The 15,673-nt window shown below is 36.8% G+C and overlaps 2 protein-coding genes across 2 annotated transcripts; both read left to right on the forward strand.

Moving 5' to 3' along the window:
- The first annotated feature begins 10,314 nt into the window (after positions 1 to 10,314).
- LOC147501667 (uncharacterized) lies at positions 10,315 to 12,030 on the forward strand. The gene is made up of 4 exons (XM_086606692.1): positions 10,315 to 10,524; positions 10,606 to 10,777; positions 11,473 to 11,589; positions 11,664 to 12,030. Exons 1-4 carry the CDS (start codon positions 10,415 to 10,417, stop codon positions 11,784 to 11,786), a joined length of 522 nt encoding a protein of 173 aa, XP_086462818.1. The 5' UTR covers positions 10,315 to 10,414; the 3' UTR covers positions 11,787 to 12,030.
- Positions 12,031 to 12,171: 141 nt separating this feature from the next.
- Positions 12,172 to 15,268, forward strand: LOC147501668 (uncharacterized). Its single transcript, XM_086606691.1, has 4 exons — positions 12,172 to 12,608; positions 13,392 to 13,563; positions 14,679 to 14,795; positions 15,033 to 15,268. The coding sequence occupies exons 1-4, from the start codon at positions 12,448 to 12,450 to the stop codon at positions 15,159 to 15,161; spliced, it is 579 nt and encodes a 192-aa protein (XP_086462817.1). The 5' UTR covers positions 12,172 to 12,447; the 3' UTR covers positions 15,162 to 15,268.
- The last annotated feature ends 405 nt before the right edge of the window (positions 15,269 to 15,673 follow it).

Genomic DNA, 15,673 nt, shown 5'->3' on the forward strand with positions numbered 1-15,673 from the left:
AGAGACCTGTCGGAAGAATAGGCTAAAAATGACATGTAACCGCTGTTAACTGTAGTTAGAGGAAGAGTTGCCTGAAACCAAATTCTCAGCGTCGAGATTTCTTCTCGGCTTACGTTAGATAAGAATTTCTCCTTAAGTTTGATAAATTCTAATAACCTACATATATATATGATCGATGTTATAGGAGTTAAATACGAGTAGATTCGGTTGAGTGGGGCTTGAGGAGAACGGAGCTGGCTAAAGTAGGAACTTACATACCAATATCTAGCATGCTTATTTTCATGCATGATTTGATTGGTTTAAATTAGTAAAAGATAGTTGTTTATCAACCATGCATATATATGTGATATTCATGTTTTGCATTCGTATTTTTCCCCGATAAAAACTAAATATATAGATAGCTTTTGGGTGAAAAATGAGTTTTGTGAAATCTGGGTAGTAAGGATTGTTTTCTTTCATTAAAAGAGCAAAACTAGTTTTGGGAAGGGCTCTCGTCTCTTATCTCAGTAAGGAGACAGAGAGATGGATTTTGTAATGTGGGTAAGGATTACCCGGGTGTTTGTAACTATGTGTGAGGTTATGGATTGTTCCATGGATATAGTTCGTTGTTATTTTCTATGATTCGCCGTTTGGGAATCATATGTTGTCATGTACTATGACTGGCCTGTTTGGGAGTCATAGGTTGTATTTAATCGATTGTTGGAAATCCAGGAACTCACACATACAAAACCAACAATTTTAAAGGAAAAACTAAATATATATTTATAGTATTTGGAAATAACCGGTAATACGAGTATATATTACTATGCTTATCACGAGGGGATTTAGAAAAGAAATTGTGAATTCCTATAAAGAATGAATTGTTGTCGCATTTCCGGAGACAACAGTTCATTCTAGGATTACAACTGTGGTGTACACCTTTCGAGGTGGCGGGCCATCTTTAAAGGGATGTATCACATGATGTAGTCCAAGAATTTCTTTTCTAATTTTCTAGATAACCATGCTTATACGTGTCACGTTGTATGGTGCTTAGCTTGTGTGAGGTTACATGTTACCTCGATGAGGTTTAGACGTGAGAAGTGAGAGTTTAGTCCACTCCTGGACGTGTGTCAGGATCCTGAGCAGTCTGCAGTCGTCGAACGGTTGACCACCGTAAGTTAGGTGACAGCCCGTATGGGGGTCGTGGTTACAGGGCCCACCTGAGCCCTAAAAGCTTTGGGTTTTGTGTGTACGAACACAACAACGATATTTTAGCTCCCTGTCGGTAAAATCAGGAAAACAACGGTGCATGGTTCACACTGGGAAGTACTGAACCAAGATATGCTTGGGACTACCAGTCGTACCCTTACCATTCTAATAGGATGCAGCGGCCACAATAGTCGTATGATGATTGTGAAAACTCTATTTTGAATATTAAAGAAGCATGCCAAAATGATTTCTACTAGTTAGTAATGTATTATATAGTCACAATATTTCGAAATTATTATGAAAACCCTGCATGTTTTAAATAGTTTGCTATAAGTACACTATTTATTGGTTATATGCATTTCTACTAGGCATAATTGTTTTGCTCATCCTACATTAACATTTTCAGACGAACCAGTTGTGGAGGAGACTATCCCTACCACTAGTGAAGATGGTTATGGGGATTTGGGTGGTTTTCCTTATGCTTGACGAGGGACAGAGTCAAGTTATTTTGTTGTATAGAGAGAGTCTAATTCATTTTTGGTTGTATATAAAGAGCCAGTTCATTTTGATGTAATAATCGATGTATTTGGATAACAGTTCTCACTTAAAACAGTTTTGTAGATATACAGATGTACCCCTGTCATATCTAAAGTTAAGAGCAGTATATATATGGTTGTTGGAAGGGTGAATTATGCGATTTCCAGGTTATGACAGGTTTTAGTATACGAAATGTCGATAAAACAAAGAAAACTCTACCAAAATTTCAATAAAATTGTGGTAGTGATTGCCTCGAGATTCATCTCCACGTCCTCGAGATGTGTTATGAGTCTCGGGGCGTGACAGCTAATATATACGAATCACATATATTTATTACACGAGTTGCTTTTCAACAAAATTCCCATTGCCTAGCAACTAGGTAAGGTCCTATCCAAACACACTCTTCCAATAGTATGCAAGGGGTACGGTATAATAACATTTTCATATATAACATCATCTCCACTATGATTATTGCATGTGTCTGCTTATAATTAGTGTATCGTTGCTAGGACGACTTCTATAAATTTGAATAAGGTGACTGACATTAACATTATTAACCTCAATATAAAGTTTTCACAACTGCGTTATGAATATTGACTTGTAAAAAAAATGTGTTGAGTATGGAAAATGGACGACTAGAGTGACAAGAGCATCAATAAACTTTTTTGTATGGGTCTGGAAAATAGCTCGTCTGACACAAATGAGGACAATGGTACTCGTAAGAAGGACACACTGCTAGCTATGGAACAAGGAGGACCATCATGGGGGTGTGAATCTACCTAAATGGTTTTGTGATGAATCTTGATGATTGGTTATGGATAATGCCTACAACAATGGAGATATACCACAACTCAGGATGTTATGAGTATGGATATTACCCGCATGTACAAGTTTATTGGTATTTATTGAGAGGAACATAGGATGACTTCAAATCGATCAGTTGGGGAGAGGCAGGAAATATTGCTGATATATTTCGGTTTTTGGGTACACAATATGGAAAAATTCGATATATATCTCTACCGAATATTGAAGTTTTTTTTTGCCGATATACATTGCCTTTTCCAATATATATTTTATATATCAGCAATATATCCGATGTATATTGTTTGACTCTTTTTACTATTTAACCGATATTTCCAATATATATCGTTATATTTCACTGATATTTGCTGATATATATCGATATAATTTGATATTCTGACCATTCACCAAAAAAGATATATATCTCTTATATTTTTGATATATATCGGTTTTTGGGATACACAATATATATCCCAACATCGAAATTTCCTGCCTTGTGGGTAGGGCAGGGATCGGGTCGGGTTCGGGTCGGATATGGCTATATCCGAATTCGAATCTGAACCCGAACCCGATTATATCCGAAATTTAATATCCAAATCCAACCCGAACCCGAGCGAATCCGACTAACCCGATCGGATAACACTAAAAATTCAAAAAAATCCCAAAAATTATATCCGAACCTAACCCGAACCCGACATACCCGAATCCAAATCCAACCCGAATACATAAATGGATACAAAAATCAACCCAAACCCGATATATTCGATAATCGGGTTGGGTCGGATTCGGGTCTACCTGACCCGATTCCCTGCCCTACTTATGGAGAACTACCATAATGGAAAGATTTGGGGGGAGATCTATCATATATAGCTCCACCTTCAGAAAACATTCTCCAAATGCTTAATGAGATTGATGGGGATCCTGCTTTTGACTTGTACATTGAGAGGCCTCTTCTCAATGCAAATATGCATGGTAAATGTCAATGCTAGTGGCTATGACAAACAGGCCGGAGATGGACTTTGTTATCCCACGAGTCTAACACTTTCAGTTCAAAGTTCAAGAAAGGCACCCAAGACAACCCACATAAGGCATCCAATCTTATTAATATATCTGTACACTCCAACAAATTAGGAAAATACTTGATAAGAGTTGGACTCTGTACTCTTTCATTCAGTTCTCGTTAGATAAGTAGAGATAGTTAGATAAGTAGAGAGAATCTCTCAAATCAGTTGTAATCTCCTATTCCTATTTAAATACCTCTAAATCAATAAAGGAAATATATCTTTGAGGAACTTAACCTACGTGTTTTCACATGGTATCGGAGCAACAATTTTATTCAAGTTAAAACACTTTTTTTTTCTAGCTTCCTCCATATTTACTTTGTTCAATGGATGTACCACCAACTCCTGGAACACCAGAGTCTAATGCAACTCAGGTTTCCTCAAATGGTCCTTTTTTTGTGCATCACTCAGACAATCCATCCACTGTGTTGGTTGCTCCTTCTTTATCAGGTGACAATTACAACACATGGATTCGTGCCATAACTATGGCCTTACGAGCGAAGAACAAATTTGGTTTTGTTAATGGTACGATTGACAAACCAACTGATCTTTGTTGAAATTCTTCAATGGCAAAGATGTAATGACCTTGTTTCCTGCTGGATACTCAATTCTGTGAATCCTGAAATTCGTGGAAGCATTGCATACTCTGAATCTGCAAGAGAAATCTGGAAGGACCTTGTGGAACGCTACTCTCAATCAAATGCTCCATTAGTCTTTCAACTCAAGGAATATATTAAAGACACAAAGCAAGATGACCTATCTATCTCTGCTTATTTTACCAAGCTCAAGTCCTTGTGGAATGAACTTGATTCTCTCGCTATAATCCAGCCATGTACTTGTGGTTATGGCAAGCTTCTTGCAGTTCAAATCCTTGACGATCGAGCAATGAAATTTCTTCAAGGTATCCATGATAGGTACAAACCACTTCGCAGCCAAATACTTCTCATGGAGCCCTTTCCTACCATTACCAAGATTTACTCTCTTGTTCGTCAAGAAGAAAAACAGCAAGAGATACATTCTTTTTCATCTCCTATTCCGTATAAAAACGCGACTTGCGCAAAGCCCGCGTATCGTGGAAACCATTTCAATCGTGGCAATCAAAAACCACGTTTTCATTGCGATCATTGTGGAAGAGATAACCACACTATAGATCGTTGTTTCAAGCTCCATGGCTATCCTCCAAAGAAATCTGATGTACACCAGAACGCAACAAAGAACAAAGAACAAGAAATGGTCACAATTCCTAGCGTCACTAAGGAACAGTATAACAAATTACTTGTCATGCTTTCTTTAGGTAGTGCTGATTTCAATGCAAATCTAGCAGGTATTGCCCTTACCGTTCCCACCAATTCAGTGTGGATTATTGATACAGGAGCCTCTAATCACATGTGTTATAGTTTATCACTTTTTTCCTCTTACAAACCATGTCCACATCCTTTTTCCGTTGGTCTTCCTGATGGCTCAAATGCATTTGTAACTCATGTTGGTACTGTACAGTTGTCCCAATTCATTAAACTTGAAAATGTTTTATTTATTTCATCTTTCAAGTTTAACCTTTTATCAATCAGCCAACTTACCAAATCAAATGATTGTGTATTAACATTTTTTCCTCACGAATGTGTTTTTCAGGACCAATCAACGAAGAGGACGATTGGGAAGGGTAACATTCATGAAGGGTTGTATTATTTTCAAAAGCTTTCAAGTAATGGCGTCATCAAACCACCTACCATTGATTTATGGCATTGGCGCCTTGGCCATGTTTCTTATCGCACTCTCCATCATCTAGTTAACAAGGTTCCATTTATTTCTTGTTCTGAAAATAAAACTTGTAATATTTGCCCTCAAGCAAAACAAGCTCGTTTATCTTTTCCTTTGAGTTCAATTAATACTACTAGACCTTTTGCTTTGATTCATTGCGATATATGGGGCCCCTTTTCTCAACCTTCATTAAATGGTTCTCGTTATTTTTTAACCATTGTAGATGATTTTAGCCGTTGCACTTGGCTCTATCTCATGCATTTTAAATCTGACACAAAACAAGTTTTGCAATATTTTTTTTCCATGGTTCACACTCAATTTCAGCATCACATACATCGTATTTTTTCTAACAACGGTGCTGAAATTTTTCCAACAATACAAAGTGTACGTTCCGATAATGGAACTGAATTTTTATCTAAAGATATGCAAAAAAAAAAATTAGACAATGGTGTCATTCACCAACGAAGTTGCGTTGGAACTCCCCAACAAAACGGGGTTGTAGAACGGAAACACCATCATCTTCTTGAAGTAGCTAGAGCTCTTCGATTTCAGGCACATTTACCTTTAAAATTCTGGGGTGAATGCGTTCTCACAGCCACATACATCATTAACAAAGTGCCAACTCCTCTTTTATCACACAAATCCCCACAAGAAATTTTGTTTGGTTCAAAACCTGATTATTCTCGCTTACGAGTTTTTGGCAGCTTATGTTTTATGCACAATAATAACATTCAACATAAATTTGATCAGAGGGCTAAACCTGGGGTGTTTCTTGGCTATCCACATGCACAAAAAGGTTATCGCGTTTTTGATATTACAACTAATGCTATATCTACTTCTCGCCATGTTACTTTTCATGAAGGTATTTTCCCCTTTCGTGACATACCCATATCACCAATACAATCCTCTCCTGTTTTACCATTATCCTTAGATGACAATCCTTCATATGATGATAGTCCAACGGATATTCCACGTTCCCTCCCAAGTAATTATGGAATCACAATTCCTTTACTCAATGAATCCTGCCCCACACCTCCTTCACAAAATACACATCACATGAAACTTCCAATACCAGTTCATCCTTGGCTGCTCAACCAACAACTATACCATCTAATTCCACACAAACTTCTCCATCTACCAGTACACCACCTCCTGATAAGACAGAAAGAATTCGGCGCCCTCCTCCTTATTTGGTTAAGCACTACATATGCTCTACAGCTAGTCATGAATGTTCCCCTTCTTCATCTAACTCCAAGTTGAAAGGTACACCATATCCTCTTAACCAATATACTTCTAATGTTAATTTTTCCACTGCACACAAGTCGTTTCTTTCCACTATTTGTTCTACAGATGAACCAAAATCATATTCCCAAGCTGTTAAAATACCTCAATGGAAGGATGCTATGACAAAGGAAATTGAAGCCCTGGAAAAGAACAACACATGGACACTTATATCTCCCTCCCAACAAACGGGCAGCAATCCCTTGCAAATGGGTTTTCGAAACAAGTATCGATCCGACGGTACTTTGAGCGTCCTAAAGCACGATTAGTTGCTAAGGGCTTTACTCGATTCATGGGCTAGATTACCATGATACTTTCGCACCATTGCCAAAATTGGTCACCGTTAGTGTTTTACTATCTATTGCGGTATTTGTTAAACGTTGGTCTCTACACCAACTTGATGTTAACAATGCTTTTCTACAAGGTGATCTACATGAAGAGGTTTATATGACACTTCCACCCGGTTTTGCTCGAAAGGGGGACACTCGTGTTTGTAAGCTCAACAAATCAATTTATGGTTTGAAACAAGCTTCTCGCCAATGGTTTGCCAAGTTCTCTTCTACACTACTTGCTGCAGGCTTTTCTCAATCCAAGTCTGATTATTCTCTTTTCATTTATCATAAAGGCAGTTCTTCGATTTTTCTTCTCGTCTATGTGGATGATATTATTATCACTGGCAATGATGAATATGCTATTAAACAATTCAAACAATTTCTCGAAGCAAAGTTTTACATCAAAGACTTGGGGAAATTTAAATATTTCCTTCGCATTGAGGTAGCTCACTCACACAAGGGCATTTTCATCTCTCAAAGGAAATATATTTTAGACATTCTCAAAGATACAGATTTTCTTGGTGGACGGGTTGCTGATTTTCCTATGGAGCAGAAACTCAGATTATCTAAAGAGAGTGGTACATTACTTCCTGACCCGACTACATATCGTCGCTTAGTGGGCCGCCTTATTTATCTAACGGTGACACGCCCAGATATTAATTATTCAGTTAACATTCTAAGCCAGTTTATGCAATCCCTCGCACTACGCATCTTGATGCAGCTCACCGAGTGATTCGCTATTTGAAAGGCTCTCTTGATAAAGGGTTATTTTTATCCTCTTCTAGCAAACTTCAATTACGTGGTTACTGTGACTCTGATTGGGCAGGATGCCCAGATACTAGACGATCAACCACTGGTTATTGTACTTTTTTGGGATCTAATATTGTTTCATGGAAAACTAAGAAACAAGTCACAATATCCCGTTCTTTTGCCGAAGTTGAGTATAGGGCTATGGCAACTCTCACTTGTGAATTACAGTGGTTACAATACTTGTTACGTGATTTTGGAATTTCTCATCCATCTCCCATCAGTATGTTCTGTGATAACAAAGCTGCACTGCATATTGCCAACAACCCTATTTTTCACGAGCGCACTAAACACATAGAACTTGATTGTCACTTCATTAGAGAGAAGATTCAATCCAAGCTTTTAGCTCCTCAATTTATTTCTTCCAGTGCTTAGCTCGCAGACGTTTTTACAAAACCATTGGGCAGAGATCAATTTGACAATTTGATTGGCAAGCTGTGCGTTCAGTCCTTGAACGCTCCACCTTGAGGGGGACTATTAATATATCTGTACACTCCAACAAATCAGGAAAATACTTGATAAGAGTTGGACTCTGTACTCTTTCATTCAGTTCTCGTTAGATAAGTAATCTACGTGTTTTCACAAATCTCATATGACATTTGACGTCAGCTTGTTTATTTGGATGCCTTTTTTGAACTCAATAAGGCATCCAATCTCATCTAACGCCATGTTAGTTCTAAGCCTTGCATGACTAGAAGAAACGATAGCAAGTTAGAAATGGAAAAACATAATTCTATGTGCCATATTAAGGAAGAGATAATCTACCTCTCGATCATAAAAAGAAAGAGTAAAATTCTATTTTTATGATAAGTAAGAAAGGTAATTTAAATATCCTAATTTCATAGGAAATGGAAAATGTTGTTCTATTAATTATGAAATGAATAAGAATATTTAATTGAGTAATAACTAGACGACTGTTGTTCTCAATGTCGATATCATGAAAGGATGAATCTAGATAGTTCATTTGAATTTCACGAGTACATTACTTTTGAATTTTGAATTTATTATAAAATATAAGTTTAGGTGATGATTTAATGTACGGTATATCCATGTTTTTTAACCATGTTTTTGTACGTGTTATGTCAAAAGACTACAAACTATTTTTAGTCAATCTAGAGACATGTTTTTTAACCATGTTTTTGTACGTGTTATGTCAAAAGACTACAAACTATTTTTAGTCAATCTAGAGACGCAATCTCTTCTATAAAGTCTGCGGATGCAAATATTTGAATGCCTCTTTTTCATATTTCTACAATATGCCCTTAAAGGCATAGTTCGGGATTTCGAAATCGCCGGAATTCCGACTATCTCAAAAACCGAAATTCCGCTCGGAATTCCACCTCATGTATCGGAATTTACAAGGTGGCAAATATCACTGGAAAATTATTTGTGGCCGGAAGTTAAGGGAAACTCCACCTGATCTGTTCATGAAAACAAATAAAAAAGCAGTCCAATTCCAAATCATTGATTCATCTTTAAAAAAAAGTTCAAAAAACAAATGATTAAAAAAACAAATGAAAAAAAATTAGTTCATCTTTATCTTAGTTCATCTTGATCTTGATCTGTTGATCTTCTTCTCATCGGAACAATTTAGATCTCGTCGGACTCAGTGGCTTTGAAAGAGAAGAAGAGTTGGGTGCGTGAAAGAGAAGAGGAGGGGACTGTGAGAAGAGAATATTTTGTTTGTTATTTTTATCTTTTTTTGTAGTTTTTTTGTCATTTTAATTTTATTTCTCATTTATTTACAAAATTACCAACCGGTACATACCGTTATATATCGTTTCGATACCGTTTCGGTTTTCTGAAAAACCGAAATATCCGTCGGAATTCTGTAGTTTCGTTCGGAATCACGAACTATGCTTAAAGGATACCCCAAGCCAAAAAATAAAACCCCAACACATCCATTATGTGTAAGGTTAAATCTCAGTAAATACTGCAACTGTTGATGACAAAAACGTAACTTTGATGCAGCAGATAGTTCAGTGTGAACAAGAAGGAATTGATAAATTGTGTAATGAACAAGATGATAGCTAGTGTTTATATATTAAAAAAAAACGATATATAAGAAGTTGTTTATTTAATTTTTCTTATTTTATAGGTGCTTATTAATATTAAGATGAAAAACAATTCGGTTTGATAAGACATCTTATAAGACCTTTTTACCAAACAAAAAAAAAAAGAGACCCTCTTATAAAAGTTCATGCCTAATTTATAAAACTTACGTAGATCGAGCAAGTCCAATGGGGGTTTCAACATAGCCTGCTAACTAGGTGACACATCAATGTTTTAGCACTTATACGGTTATACCACCTCTAGTATATTTAGTGCCGAAAGTCATTTCAATGCCAGTTTTGATTCAAAGTATTAAGTTGATACAGACGGCACAATTTTTATCGTCCGTTCATTAGTATATGTACACTTAAATGAAAAATTATGGGGCACAAACAGTACAAAATCTGCCCATCTGTCGACTCGTATAGTCGTATAGCAATCCCATTGGAAAGGCTTTTTGTAATTTGAGGTGCTATCTTTAAGCCCATACAACAGCCAACCCAGTAGTGAAATGTGGGTTTGATACCGTCGTCTGGTGGTCTGATATCGGGTGTGGGGAATCCATATAATTTGTTTCTAGTGGACGAAATCTAGAAAATGGGAGACGAGAAGGTGAAAGACGAAGCATTACAGATAATGAACGTGTTCGAAATCTTACCTCGCTTAGTTGTATTCGATCTCGATTACACTCTCTGGCCTTTCTACTGGTTGGTTACCATATCTCTCTTTTCTTTTATGTTCTTGTCTTTTTTAATTAAAACTCAATTTTGCACCTTGTAAAATATCAGTGAATGCCGCTCGAAACGTGAAATGCCAACTCTTTATCCACAAGCCAAGGGCATATTATTTGCACTCAAGGACAAAGGAATCGATGTTGCAATTGCTTCCAGGTCACCAACTCCTGATATTGCCAACACATTTCTTAACAAGTTGGGAATCCACTCCATGTTTGTTGCCCAGGTGATGAATCAGTACTAGAAAATTTATTTTTCTTCTTACATGGCTAAGGGCATCTCTAATGGGGGTTTGTAAAATTATACCTCCACATGGAGCAGGCTCCAGGTAGGTGCCATTAGGATTTTACAACTCTAATTGCATACTATTATATAGTTTATAAATATCCACACTCTATACTCCCCAATGGAGAAGTGTAAAAAAAAATTGGATTTTAAACTCGGACGTCTCTCTTTAATTACAAATTATGACTTTAGAATTAGAAAATGACGTGACTTAAAGTGACGTCCCATTTTATTTTTTTTGTTCAGACGTTGGTTAAAGTGTTACCCCGAGCTATTTATCAACTAATAGCGAGATGGAGAATTCCCCGCCTCCTCTATCAACTAATAGTCTTTTTCTACGGCATATCACCCCCATTGGAAAGAGATTTTGTACACTTTAAGTGTAAACGTTACACTCTTTACGGTTTACAACCCCGATTGGAGATGCCCTAATTAAACAGAAGGAGGGTATCATATTATATCTACTGATTGAGAGATCACTGGTCCTGGTTTTAGAATGCAGGCCTCATTTCATAACTAGGAGGATGACTTGTTTATAGGATTTTCCGATAAAACACTGTTTGTAGTATCTTTTGGATCTGAATTTATGTTTTTTACTTCCCCTCATTACTGTCAACGGTTCTTTTGTTGTTACAGGAGATCTTTTCTAGTTGGACCCATAAGACAGAACATTTCGAGAGAATCCATAGAAGAACTGGAGTGCCTTATACTTCTATGCTCTTTTTTGACGATGAGGATAGGAATATTGATCCGGTACAAATTCCTGCAGCTTATTCAAAGTTTTACTTGGTTTTCTGATTGTGCTGAAACGCAAGTGTCATTTGCAGGTTTCAAAAATGGGAGTAACCAGCATTTTGGTTGGAAATGGGGTTAACCTTGGAGCTTTCAGGCAGGGGCTAACAAATTTTGCTCAAGGTTCAGGATCATCCGTCAGTAGCAAGAGGAAATAGTTCTGCTTTCTTCCTTGTATTTGAACTTGTCACCCTTTTCGTCAGAGACTGGAGAGGTGTCACAGATTATGGTTCCAACACGTCTTTGATTCTTATTCTGAAACAATTGTTACTTAGTTAGCTGATGTGGAAAGCTATTTCTAGTGATGCTGATCATTGAATCTAATTGACACATGATATGAATTGTTGTATTATGACTTTTATACTACTTTGTTGTTTATACAAAGATATGTATTCTTTCTTCTGTTCCTACTCTTCTTCTATCTGTTACTTCACATATAAGATTATCCAGAAATAGACTTTTGTTAGGTCTTTCCTTCCATCCTCACCTCAGTGATACCATTTACCCTGTTGTGCCCGTTACAGATTATAGTTTCAAACTTTCAATAATCAAAGTGTATCATCCCGAACAAACATTGTCATTCTTTCACCAATTCGGCACAAGGAAGCAAGGTCAGGTGCAGTGGATAAGGATTGTCATACATGGATATCTATAGTCTGATCTTGGAAAATAACACCCATTGCCTCCCTGACCATCTGCTTAATGACAGCTGACACAGTAACGCAAGAGAATTTAGTGAGAGACAGACAGACCATAAATCTCGTTTTTCAAAAGAAAGCGTATTTCGCGGCAATTTGTGGATGGTATTTGAATTTTTGAATGGAGTATAAAAGTGGAGGTGGAAATAGAAACGAGAGGAGAGAAAGAATAATGGGAGACGAGAAGGTGAAAGAGGAGGCTTTGCAGATTCTAAGTGAATTCAAAATCTTGCCTCGCTTGGTTGTCTTCGATCTCGATTACACTCTCTGGCCCTACTTCTGGTATATCTCTCTCACCATTAATACTTTCTCATGTTTCTGATGACTGATTCTTTATTCCCTTCGCATTCCATTCAGGGAAAACAAAAACAAACTGGAATCTTATCTTGTACACATACCTGTTTATATATTAGAAAGAAAAAAATTTGATCTTTGAATCGTCTCAATATTAATCTGACTTATTGACAATTAGTTCAATGTAGTTTAAAATCTTCTACGGGCATATATTGAAACCATCTTCCCAATATAATGAATAGAGAGTATAACTGTACTAGGACTCTACTTGCACACATATTAGTCTTGTAAAGAACTAGAACTCGCACTTCCCGCAGTTATGGGACTAGCTCCCCTGCCTGTGAGACAAGCTACCTTTAGCTAGGTGCCTCTATTCCTTCTGCCCAGATCCCCTAGAACAACTTCAACTTGAATGCATGCTTTAAGTATATTGCTAGTGTTTGCTGCAAGTTCTTGTCCAGCGGATGCTGAATTTATTTCCAGCTGATAGGTGGAACTTTTTCCTTCTGCCATTTTACTACTGTCTTTTTGCTTACTCTATTCAATTTCCAGTTTGCCTGTTTACCAAAATAATACAGGCATCATTTCTTTTGCTTAAGTAATTAATTTTTTCAAAACATACTTACTAATTATATTTTGGACGGATTCTGGTGACCAGAATAGTTTTTCTTAAAATTTTCCTTGTACAGATCTTCCATTCCAACTCAATTTTTCATATGAATTCTGTGATAAAATTTTCATTTAAAACTAATATAGTTTTGTCATTCGCAGTGAAGACCGTTCTGAAAATGAAATGCCATCTCTTTATCCACATGCTATGGGCATTATATATGCACTCAAAGACAAGGGAGTTGATGTTGCAATTGCTTCTAGATCATCTGCTCCTGATATAGCAAAGGCATTTCTTGACAAATTGGGCATTCAGTCCATACTTGTTGCCGAGGTGAGCCAACCTTAGAATGCTGTAGGCTTCTCTGTCTGTCTATTTGTTTTGGCTTTTATATTATCTTATTGTTATTATATACAGGAAGTGTTGAACTGTTTTCCGTGTCTTTCTTATAGGCAGTTGTACATCACAAACTTCTTTTTGTTTGAAAGTAGAACACCTTTCTGGCTCTGGTTTAATTTCTATTCTTATGTGGTACTTATTTTGGAAATAATATCTATTTCATATTTATATCTACAGATCCAGAACTCACTGGTCTGGTTATCAATTGCACGCATCATGTCATACTAAACTGATAGAATACTTATATGACAAGGGGAGGAAATTTGACATCTTTATAGTAGTATCTTTTGGACCTGAGCTTCCCTTACTTTCTAATTCTTTGTTATGAGCTGTGTGATCAAAGCCTCAAATCTAAATTTAAGTGTGCCTGTGGATCGTAAAGATATTGTTTCGCAGTCCCCTAACTGTAAATATTTCAAAATAATATGTCCTACTTTATCCTTCTCAACATGACTGCAGTTGTTTTTAGAGGAGGTATAAATAAAATACAGCCTTGCAGGACTCTTTACAAGTAGGCAGAGATGCTAAATGATCTGCACACCTACTTGACTCCCTAAAAACATGCTTAAAACTTATACTAGTAAAGCTCATTGCCAAATGTCTGATGCTTGCTACTATATTGACACAATACCAAGGAGGCTTTTCTATGTCCTTGATTGCCATGATCGACCTCGTAGAGTCAGACTCTATTTCCACATGCATAGTCTTCAAAATAATGCATCCTAACAAGCCCGCTTGTATCCCTTTGAGTTCCTGAACCATGACTGATTGATGCTCTGATGACCCAATATAGGCCATTAAAACATCTCCTGCTGCATCTCTGATCAGTCTCCCATATCCCCACGTACCTTCTTGTACAAAGCCATCTGCATTAAGTTTAACACTTCCAATGACTGGTAGTCTTCAACTGCATTCAGTAGCTTCCAGTGAGAGTTGTTTTGGTTTGCTTTCAGTTATATACCAATGTTATCATTTCCTGTTTTCCTTTTTCAACTGTGTGTATACTTCCCTTGTTGAGATGTTGATAATAGTGTTGTTGTTTCTTGCAGGAGATCTTTCCTTGTTGGTCCTACAAGAGAGAGCATTTCCAGATAATCCATAGAAGAACTGGGGTGCCCTTTAACTCTATGCTCTTTTTCGATGATGAGGAGAGGAACATTGAAGCGGTACAGACTCTTGCAATTTATTTAAAAAATCAATTTCAAATTCTTTATTGTTATGGTTCTTAAAATCTTCTTATTGAGTTGAAACCATCCTCAAACAACAACCCCCCCAAACACCCTAAATCAATTTCAATGAAATATATTAATAAATATAAACGGAAGCAAATAATTTCATTTCATTAATGTTTTAGAGGAATAGTATAGTTGTCCATTTTGACTGAATGCAAGTGTGTGTTGCAGGTTTCAGAAATGGGGGTAACAAGCATTTTGGTGGATGATGATGGGGTAAGCCTTGCAGCTTTCGAGGCAGGGGTTAATAGATTTTATTTTGCCCAAAGTTCAGATTCACCTGTCACTAGCAAGAGCTAAGTAAGCTTTTCTTGCTTTGTAATAGTATGCAACCCTCAGGGATTTGGTGCCAAGTTGCCAACTGTTTTTCCATCCATATAAATCAAATTTTAATTGGTATTGGTCAATATTTCTGTTTATTACCTTCTTATTGATTCAGGAGATGAATTATATTGTCGTTTGCAAAATCTTGGTGTGTTTGATTAGTGGGAATTAGTCGGCTAAATCTTCTTGGTTAGTTAATCCTAGGGGGAATTCTTGCCTATGAGAGCTCTACTCTCACCCCTACAAATAAAACCTTCCACAAAATTTTAACCATTGAGGTCTGAAAGTTCCCACAAAATTTAGCGTTTGACCCATATTTTATTTTTCTTTGTTAGTTACCACAAATTAAACACACCCTTTTAGTTCCTACAATAATTTATTTCTTTTATCCCTCTTCTTGCAATTATATATACTAGCTAAAGAAATGTGGAGTGATACGAGTTTAAAGAATTCACGACAGTGTCGGGCTGATTCACAAGTAGAACTGA

This window comes from Coptis chinensis, chromosome 4 (assembly GCF_015680905.1).
Source record: "Coptis chinensis isolate HL-2020 chromosome 4, ASM1568090v1, whole genome shotgun sequence".
Lineage (NCBI taxonomy): Eukaryota > Viridiplantae > Streptophyta > Magnoliopsida > Ranunculales > Ranunculaceae > Coptis > Coptis chinensis.

What these genes read in the sequence shown, in the direction of transcription:
- LOC147501667 (XM_086606692.1), top strand. Translation starts at nt 10,415, where the DNA reads ATGGGAGACGAGAAGGTGAAAGACGAAGCATTACAGATAATGAACGTG. An exon ending in ACTCTCTGGCCTTTCTACTG is followed by an intron (nt 10,525 to 10,605) that starts GTTGGTTACCAT and finishes GTAAAATATCAG; the next exon opens with TGAATGCCGCTCGAAACGTG. An exon ending in ACTCCATGTTTGTTGCCCAG is followed by an intron (nt 10,778 to 11,472) that starts GTGATGAATCAG and finishes TTGTTGTTACAG; the next exon opens with GAGATCTTTTCTAGTTGGAC.
- LOC147501668 (XM_086606691.1), top strand. Translation starts at nt 12,448, where the DNA reads ATGGAGTATAAAAGTGGAGGTGGAAATAGAAACGAGAGGAGAGAAAGA. An exon ending in ACTCTCTGGCCCTACTTCTG is followed by an intron (nt 12,609 to 13,391) that starts GTATATCTCTCT and finishes TGTCATTCGCAG; the next exon opens with TGAAGACCGTTCTGAAAATG. An exon ending in AGGAGAGGAACATTGAAGCG is followed by an intron (nt 14,796 to 15,032) that starts GTACAGACTCTT and finishes TGTGTGTTGCAG; the next exon opens with GTTTCAGAAATGGGGGTAAC.